At 39.9% G+C, this 10,461-nt stretch overlaps 1 protein-coding gene across 1 annotated transcript; it reads left to right on the forward strand.

The window, feature by feature from the left end:
• The first annotated feature begins 7,075 nt into the window (after window positions 1-7,075).
• On the forward strand, window positions 7,076-8,017 carry LOC133056299 (olfactory receptor 8K3-like). Its single transcript, XM_061141464.1, has one exon. The coding sequence runs from the start codon at window positions 7,076-7,078 to the stop codon at window positions 8,015-8,017; it is 942 nt and encodes a 313-aa protein (XP_060997447.1).
• The last annotated feature ends 2,444 nt before the right edge of the window (window positions 8,018-10,461 follow it).

Here is a 10,461-nt window from a genome sequence, read left to right on the forward strand (position 1 = left end):
CAAACGGCAGACTCAGGATTTCTGGAGTCAACAGAAGTAGGCGCACATAGATTATCAGGCCCATCTGAAAAGTACGAAGTCAGAGCACAGAAAGTAAAGACATAAAATGACATCACTTAATTCTGGTCAGGGTGCCACCTCTTGACTCTAGTGTGATGCACCCACGAATCAATTCCTGGGACTTTGACAGCTGTGGGAGAAGAAAGAATATCCTGGTAAGGGCCTTCCCAGAGGGGCTCGAGGGATGGGCCCCCAGACCCCAATGTTTTTATGAGGACCTCGGTTCCTGGCTCAAATAGAGGCTTGCTGGATTCAGAGGCTGGGTCAGGAGTCGTCTCCCGGCGTTCTGTTAACGCCTGTTGAAAAGCTGAGAGTTGAGTTACATAACTAGTTAATTCTCTAGGGTTAGCAGTTACAAGTCTCTCAATCTCTCTGAAGTGCTTAATAGGTCCTCCTGTTGCTGTTTTAAACTTCCTTTCTTTCCGTATTGCAGCATGAGCATGCAAAGTCAAATAAGCATACTTAGAATCAGTGTAGATATTTACTCGCTGCCCTTTGCTTAACTCTAGAGCTCGGGCCAGAGCCACAAGCTCCGCCAACTGGGCACTGGTTCCCTGGGGGGGTAGATTTTGCTTCTAAAACCTGTTCAGCAGTCACCATGGCATAACCTGCTTTATGCTTTCCATCCCGAACAAAAGAACTGCCATCTGTAAATATTTCCGTGTCAGGATTATCTAATGGGGTATCCATTAGATCTTCCCCTAGCTGCAGAGATTAAAGTTAGGAATTGGGAACAATCGTGATCAGGTGTATCACTTTTCTTCTCAGAAAGGAAAGTGGCAGGATTTAAATTTCCAAAAACTTTGAGCTTAGTTGCTGGTCCTTTTAACAAAAATGACTGATATTTAAGAAGTCTACTGTCTGTCACCCAAATACGAACCTTAGAATTTAAGATTCCACTTACATCATGAGAAGTCAGTACAGTAAGGTTTCATCCATTAATTATTTTTAAAGCTTCAGTTCAGTTCAGTTCAGTTCAGTTGCTCAGTCCTGTCCGACTCTTTGCAACCCCATGAATCGCAGCACGCCAGGCCTCCCTGTCCATCACCAACTCCTGGAGTTTACTCAAACTCATGCCCATCGAGTCGGTGATGCCATCCAGCCATCTCATCCTCTGTCATCCCCTTCTCCTCCTGCCCCCAATCCCCGCCAGCATCAGGGTCTTTTCCAATGAGTCAACTCTTCGCATGAGGTGGCCAAAGTATTGGAGTTTCAGCTTCAGCATCAATCCTTCCAGTGAACACCTAAGACTTATCTCCTTTAGGAAGGACTGGTTGGATCTCCTTGCAGTCCAAGGGACTCTCAAGAGTCTTCTCCAACACCATAGTTCAAAACCATCAATTTTTCGGTGCTCAGCTTTCTTCACAGTCCAACTCTCACATCCATACATGACCACTGGAAAAACCATAGCCTTGACCAGACAGACCTATGTTGGCAAAGTAATGTCTCTACTCTTCAATAAGCTGTCTAGGTTCGTCATAACTTTCCTTCCAAGGAGTAAGTGTCTTTTAATTTCATGGCTACAGTCACCATGCACAGTGATTTTGGAGCCCCCCAAAATAAAGTCTGACACTGTTTCCACTGTCTCCCCATCTATTTCCCATGTGGTGATGGGACCAGATGCCATGATTTTAGTTTTCTGAATGTTGAGCTTTAAGCCAACTTTTTCACTCTCCTCTTTCACTTTCATCAAGAGGCTTTTCAGTTCCTCTTCACTCTCTGCCATTTAAAGCTTCAGGTGCTAATAAAGCCGCTACCTCAATTACTCTTAGGCAGTGAAATTGCATGAAATTACATCTAATTCTTTGCTTATATAAGCAATACGTTGCTGGTTGTGTCAAAACTCCCAAGGCCATACCTTTTCTTTCAGTGACAAACAAATTAAATTTTGACCCTGTGGGAAAGCTCAAAGTGGGAGCTTGCAGGAGAGCAGTCTGAAGAACCTTAAATCCTTTTGATTATGTGGAGACCAAACCAGTTTGTTGGTTTGGGCCTGCTGAGTTTCAATTATAAGTTTATATAAAGGCCGGGAAAGTTCCCCATAACACGGAATCCAAATATGACAGTAGCCTGTGATTCCCAAAAATCTTCTCAATTGTCTTAAAGTCATAGGTAGGGGATGGTTTAGTATAGGTTTAATTCTCTCAGGGCCTATGGCCCCATTCCCTTCTGAGATGATTAGGCCCAGATATCTAACAGCTTGTTGACAAAGCTGAGCCTTCTCTCTTGATGCCTTGTAACTGCAGCCTGCCAGAAAGTTTAAGAAATCTTCTGAGGCTCATGAACAAGCTTCCTCTGTCTCAGCACAGAGCAAAATATCATCTACATATTGTAACACTACCGCTTCAGAGCTATTAAAGTTTTGTAGATCCCGTGACAAACTTTGTCCAAATAAGTGAGGACTGTCACGAAATCCCTGGGGCAAAACTGTCCAGGTTAACTGAGAAGCTGGCTGCGTGGGGTCTTCAAAGGCAAATAGAAATTGATTTTTCTCTGCCAAAGGCACTGAATAGAAGGCATCTTTTAAATCAATTACTCAAAAATATTTGGCTCGTTCAGGAATTTCAGACAATAGAGTATAAGGATTAGGCACCACGGGGTGTAAAGGAACCACAGCCTCATTTATTATTTGTAAATCTTGGACTAGTCTCCATTTACCATTTGATTTCTTTATACCCAAAACAGGAGTGTTGCATGGACTGTTACAGGGAATTAATAGTCTCTGCTCCTTTAAATTCTCAATGATGGGTTTTAACCCTTCCCTAGCCTCAGGTTTCAGTGGATACTGCTTCTTATGTGGAAATAAGTGCGGGTCTTTGAGCTTGACAACCACAGGAATAACATTTTGTGCTCGACCCACAGATTTTCCATCAGCCCATACTCTAGGATTCACATTTTGTTCAACTAAAGGGAGAGAAAGGGAGGGCTCCATATTCATGAAAAAGGAGGCATGGACCTTGCTCAGTATATCCCTCCCCAAAAGGGGTGAGGGGGATTCTGGCAGGATCAGAAAGTCATGTGAAAATAGCTCAGAATCCCAGTTGCAAGATAGAGAATAACTGAAATAATACCTTTTGGCTCATCCAGACAGTTCCATTACGGAAGCGGATGGGGAAGAAAGTGGGCCAGGGGCTTCAGTAAGCACGAGTAAGTTGCCCCAGTATCTAAAAGGAAATCGACGGATTGGCCTCCCACCGTTATCAATACCCGGGGTTCCTCACGTGTAATTAGGACGGGGGCTTGTGTGGGGACCCCTGGGCACCTTCAGTTCTGATTGTCTTGAGAGTCAGACCCCTGAAACCTACGCCTCTGGGGGCAGTCTCTCCTCCAGTGTGGTCCTTTGCAGACCCGACAAGGAGCTGGGGGCGGCTTAGATGCCTGAGGGCAATCCCGCTTGAGGTGCCCCTCCTTTCCACAGCAATAGCAAGCCCATCCCTTTTCACCTGGGTCTCTCTGGGCATTTCTCTCAGGCTGCTTAAAGACGGTTTTCATAGTCATTGAGTAGGCTTCTGCCTGTTCCTTTGTCTTTCTCTGCCTTTCTTTCTTTTCCTCATATTCCCTACCATAATAGACTGTCTGAGCCAGTTGTAACAGATTACCTAAAGACAGATTTGATCCATATGCCCATTTTTATAACTTACGGCGAATATCTGGAGCAGACTGAGTGAGAAATCTGTCTTTTAAGATCACTTTTCCCTCGTTTTCTACAGAACTGGTCTAATTGTAAAACAGTATTATACTTAAGAACCCTCCAACTGGTCACCGTTCACCTTCTTCCAGTGGGTACCGCGGCCATGCAGTATCACATAGGAAGACCAGGTGTGTCTTATTTAAGTCCTGGGGATCAAATCTATCCCAGTTTTTCAGGATACAGTTCAAAGGAGTGAGGCTGGAATTGTTAGCTCCCCTCTTGTCCTGAAGGATCCCGGACAAGCCCCTAAGATGAAAGGTTCTTGCTGAATGATAAGACGCCAGGATTCTTGGCCTCCGGAGGAGATGAATTCAATCTGGGGCCAGAGAAAAGGCAGGATCACTCAGAGCTTTTGTGTAATACAGTTTTATTAAAGTATAAAGGAGATAGAGGAAGCTTCTGACACAGGCATCAGAAGAGGGCAGGCATCGTCTTCAGCTGGATGTTATATAGTCACTAGCAGTCTGTTAAAGAAATGAAAGGAATGTCTTAAAACTCAGAATGGCACCAGGTAATTCATCCCAGGCTGTAAGACAATTGACTTGAATCTTGTAGAAGGGCAGATTACCATACAAATAGTTTTGTTTACATAGATTAGGGGAACAATACCTGAGTATAACATACTGGTTTGTCAAGTAGGTTCTGAGCCATTTGGGGGAACTTGAAGTCAGAGTCTGGGGCACATTAACATAGCTTAAGACAAACATTTCCATAAGAAAAAATGTATTGGTTAACTCAAGGTTTGAGAATAGTTAGCTTCAGGTGAAACCAGGTGTCCTGGAACACAACATTTTAAGAGAAACCTTCTTTTCAATTCATATAGAGAAGGAAAAAAATATCGGTAGTTTCTTTCCTCCTGCCACTTAAAAGAGAGAAAAATGTCTGGCACTTGCAGCCTCTTTCCTCCATTTGGAGACCCCTGGCCTTCCTTCCTGTTACCCTCTCACTAGCTATATTGAAAATATAGAAGAAATGTGCTAAATTTCAGGTAAATATACATTGCATATATGAGGTAAGGTAGTCCATAAATTATTCAAAAGAAGTGATGGTCCCCTTGTGGTCAGAGAGTTGGGTCACAGTGATGTACACTGGGACCTGTTACCTGAACACAGGTATTCAGCCAATTGATCATCATGATAATCATGATAAACTGTTGTCTCTACTAAGAAGTTGAAAACAAACAACAAAAATTCCTATGTAATTGATTTTGAGGATATTTCAGGTACCATGAATATCTTGAAATATTTTATTTTTGATTGTCTTCACAGCAACCCTGCAAGAAACAGTTGATTTTGCTGATGTATATAAAGGTATTCACAAAATTTACACTTGCCAAATTATTCCTTTGTATATACCAAAATATAGGAATAACAGAGATTATATCAACCTATGTATATTTCTTAGAAAATTCCTTATATGAAAACAAATGTCTAATATGTTCTGATAGAATTTCTTTACATTTACACCTCTGTCTAATATTAGTCGAGTATTAATCATTTCATCTTGTACTATCAGTAGACATAAGGTCTTTCACATAAATATGCTTGAATACAAGGGCTACTAAATGTGTCCACACACAACTGTAAATAGGATTTTAAAAATGTATGTAATTCATACATAACTATGTTATACTATATGATTGTAATTATGCAAGTATAATTATAATTACAGTAAATCCTCTACATAATAACAGGTTTCCTTCCTAGAGCATGTTTGCGCGTTTGATTTGTCTGCAGGGTTCCTTGTGTCTCAGATGGTAAAGAACATGCCTGTAATGCAGGAGACCGGGGTTTGATCCCTGGGTCTGGAAGATCCCCTGGAGAAGGGAATGGCAGTTCATTCCAGTATTCCTGCCTGGAGAATCCCATGAACAGAGGAGACTGTGGACCATAGTCCACGGGGTCACAAAGAGTCAGACAGGACTGAGGAGCTAACACTTTCTCTTTTCATCAGCAAAGTTACCCTAGGTCCCCAACTAATGCAATTGACTATCTGGTACTGAGCTGTAATAGGTTTATAGCACCCATCACCATTGTTTGTACACTTGCTTCCGGATATCCTGGGATAGAAATAAAGATGCTGTCTTACAGTACAAACTGCTGTACAGTAAAGTACAAAAGAATCACAGCTGCATGGATGCAGGGGCATTGTAATGTGTGCCAGACACCTGAACCAACTGACACGATTGTACATATGAGAGCATGCTTGCATCTGAGAAAGCTTACGAATTAAGGTTTATAGTTACAGAATTGAGAGCATATAATATATAATAAAAAAGTTGTCAAGTAATAAAGGTTATGTCAGTACTTTTCCTTTCTGCTTCCTTTATCTACTTTTATGTCAATCTATATATAACTACACATGTGTCAATGTTTGCCAAAAATAGCCATTTGGCATTTGAGTGAAGGGAAAGTTGCTCAGTTGTGACCAGTTCTTTGCAACCCCATAGACTGTAGCTTGCCAAGATCCTCTGTTCATGGAATTCTCCAGGCCAAAATACTGGAATGGGTAGCTGTTCCCTTCTCCAAGGAATCTTCCCAACCCAGGGATCAAACCCAGGTCTCCTGAATTGCAAGCGGATTCTTTACCATTTGAACCACCAGAGAAGCCCAAGAAAAGTGGAGTGGTTCATCTATAACTTCTCCAGGGATTTTTCCAATCCAGGAATTGAACCAGGGTCTCCTGCATTGCAGGCAGATTGTTTATCATCTGAGCTACCAGGAGAGCCTGTAAAAGTGAAAGTATCTGTCGGTAGGCCCTTTGTGATCCCATGGACTCTAACCACCAGGCTCCTCCGTTTATGGAATTCTCCAGGCAAGAATACTGGAGTGGGTAGCCATTCCCTTCTCCAGGAGATCTTCCTGACTCAGGGATTGAACCCAGGCCTGCTGCATTGCTGGCAGATTCTTTACCATCTGAGCCACAAGGGAAGCATCATAATTCTTTCTGGTTGGGGGCTACCATAATACAGTATCATATTTAGAATTGTCACTGGACTATAACCATTTGAAGCCAGCAGCACGCTTCCTCCATTGGTGACAATCAAAATGTCTCAAGGTATTATTGAATGCTCTTTGGGGAACTCATTTTTCCCATTGGAAAATGACAAACTTAGCCCTCTCTCCAACGGTATTGCTATCTCTGTAACCATTTTCATTTCTATAAATGTATGCTTTACTTCCAGGAGGCAGTCATTTTAATAGAATTTAAAATTCAATTTATTATATTTATATTAACTTTGAATGCTAAAAAAATCACCAGGATTTAAAACATAACACTATTTACTATTCTGAGGTCTCTACCCAGCATATGTTTTTTGATAAAATGGAAGAACACAACAGAACCGTGCTGAGTGAATTCATCCTCATGGGAATCACAGACTGCCCCGAGCTGCAGGCTCCACTGTTTGGGCTCTTCCTCATCATCTACGTGATCTCCGTGGTGGGCAACTTGGGCATGGTCATCCTCACTAAGGTGGACTCCAGGCTACAGACACCCATGTACTTCTTTCTTAGACATCTGGCTCTTAGTGATCTCGGTTATTCAACAGCCGTAGGACCCAAAATGTTGGTAAATTTTGTTGTGGATCAGAATAAAATCTCCTATTATTTGTGTGCTACACAGATGGGTTTCTTCATCATGTTCATTATTAATGAACTTTTTATTCTGGCGACAATGTCTTATGATCGCTATGTGGCCATTTGTAACCCTCTGCTCTACACAGTCATCATGTCACAAAGGGTGTGTAAAGTGCTGGTGGCAATTCTTTATGTCTATAGCACATTTGTGTCTCTGTTGATCACCATAAAGCTTTTTAATTCATTCTTCTGTGGCTATAATATCATCAATCATTTCTACTGTGACAATTTCCCCTTGTTATCTTTGCTTTGCTCAGACACACATGAGATTGAACTCATGATAATGATTTTCTCAGCTTTTAATTTGATTTTCACCCTTATGATAGTTCTTGTGTCTTACCTGCTCATCCTTGCAGCTATTCTCAGGATGAAATCTGCGGAAGGTAGGCGGAAGGCTTTTTCCACCTGTGGATCCCACCTGACAGTGGTCACCGTGTTCTATGGCACTTTGACATTTATGTATGTGAAACCCAAGTCCAGTCATTCCTTTGACACTGATAAAGTGGCGTCTATATTCTACACTCTTGTTATTCCCATGTTGAATCCTTTGATTTATAGCCTAAGAAACAAAGATGTAAAATATGCACTACAGAAGATGTGGAGAAAACTATTTAGCATCTTTTCGTAATGATCAGTGTCAATGTGATTTCTACAAATTAGGTTAAGGACTTTATACCTCATTTTTTCTGTTTGCAAAGGGGGAAAACAAGCACAAGAGTTTAGATATTTAGAGAATAACTTCTATGTGCCATTCACATTTCTATGTGCTATAAATTTATTAGTATAAGAAAAAACAGGAAAAATACTTGCCATCTTTGATAAGAGATGAAATATAAGCAAAATATGAAATCAATTTTAGAGTACAGTGGAATGAGTTAGGACACAATAGACCATAAGAGCAGTCAAGGAGAGTAAGCTATGCAGGAGTGATGAAGAACAGTAGGTACAAAAGGAGAATGAAACGACTTTTAGGATAGTCAGTCTTCAGAGTAAACTCTAAAGTATCTGTTTGTGTTTGTGTACACGTGTGTGTTTTGTGTTAGCACATTCACTCCATTTCGGTCTTCATGTCTTTCCACAAGGCGTGTTAAAAGCAAACTCAGTCCCTCTTTTAAGAAGTAAAAAAGAGGCAGTTTCATGACTTTGTCTATGCTGCACTTATGGTGAATGTGTAATGTGAAATGTAGCAATTGATATATATCTTATGATATCTGGACTAACTTCCTTCAAACCGTCGCTAAATCCCCCATTTTTTGATTACTTTTAGTATTTTTAACATTCAAGACATTTTTGTTACATCAAGGAAGGACTAGACTCACTTCTTTGTTCACCAACCAAGAAGTAGAATTTTCTATGTAGTCAATTAAATTTCAATAAATAACATTCATTGAAATAAAATAATTATGTGTATGCTGTTTTTGCTGTTCAGTTGCTAAGTTATGTCCAACTCTTTGCAACCCCGTGGACTGCAGAATACCAGACTCCTAAGTCCTCTGCTATCTCCCAGATTTTGCTTGAACTCATGTCCATTGAGTCAGAGATGCTACCTAATCATCTCATCTACTACTTTCTCATCTTCTTTTCCTTTTTTCCTTCAATCATACCTAGCATCAAGGAAATATGTATAATGTCATATAAAAATATGGAGAAGGACTTGGCAACCCACTCCAGTACTCTTGCCTCGAAAATTCCATGGATGGAGGAACCTGGTAGGCTACAGTCCATGGAGTCGCAAAGAGTTGGACACGACTGAGCGACTTCACTTTCTTTCTTTCTATAGTTCCTTTTGGAGAATGAAATGGCAACCCACTCCAGTGTTCTTGCCTGGAGAATCCCATGGATGGAGGGGTCTGGTGGGCTAGAGTCTATGGGGTTGCAAAGAGTCAGACATGACTAAGCAACTAACACACACACACATATAAAATAAATATTACCAAAAGTTTTCACAGTTGATTTTTAATTAGGAAAAAAGTATGAACAATACACATATAAGTAAAATAAAAACATTTGTTTCTAGGAAATTATGTTGACAGAAATACAGTAAAATAACATGAGATAGTGGTGGCTATTGAGATTATTAAAATGCTTAATTTTATATTTTTGTTTATATATTCTCCCCAAAACATCTTAAATGAATAGTTATAACTTTCATGATCTTCCTTGTAGCTCAGATGGTAAAGAATCTGCCTGCAATGCAGGAGACCTGTGTTCAATTCCTGGGTCAGGAAAATCCTCCAGAGAAGGGAACAGTAATCCACTCCAGTATTCTTGCCTGGAGAATCCCATGGATAGAGGAGCCTGACGGGTTACAGTTCATGGGGTCACAAAGAGTCAGACAGGATGGAGCAACTAACATTATAACTTTCATAATGAAGAAAGATACAGTCTCTAATATCTGAATTCTAAAAATCAACTGTGACTAAGCATACATAATATCCCATATATTTCGTTTATTTTATGCTACTTTGTTATATTCAGTAGACATATCAGTTATTTAAGGAAGTTGGCTAATTTCCCATAGAATGCAAACATTGAAAAGTAGCAGTTTGTACAGAAATGAATAATTAGAATGGACATTTTGATGTCAATATAATTTAATGCATAATACAATAATATTTTTAAAAATAAATAGAATTAGATAAAAAGGAAATTACAAGGAAACTTTACCAACATCAATATTTCTTTGAAATAGCAATTTGTGCTTAAGGCCAGAACGATATGAAAGGATATAATTTAAATATATATATTGATGTGTTTGGATACTAAGACACACTATTAAAAAGTCAAGAACTAAGATGATCTCAAGCAGAAATTTGTGTTAACACAACTCCACTCCAGAATCTGATTCAGGTGCCTTGATTGCAAAATTCTACATATTGTTTCGGACTAAAGAAGTAAACAAATAGCTTCTAATTCTTTCAGAAAACTAAAGAGAAGGCACATTTCCTAACTCTACTTGGAAAGCTTTCCTGTTATGAAAGTGCAAGAGAAGTTATTTTAAGAAAAAAATAATAGTATCAGTCTTAACATATATTCAAAAATTCTAAAAAAAATTGTATCAAACTGATTCTA

Source organism: Dama dama, chromosome 1 (genome assembly GCF_033118175.1).
Source record: "Dama dama isolate Ldn47 chromosome 1, ASM3311817v1, whole genome shotgun sequence".
NCBI lineage: Eukaryota > Metazoa > Chordata > Mammalia > Artiodactyla > Cervidae > Dama > Dama dama.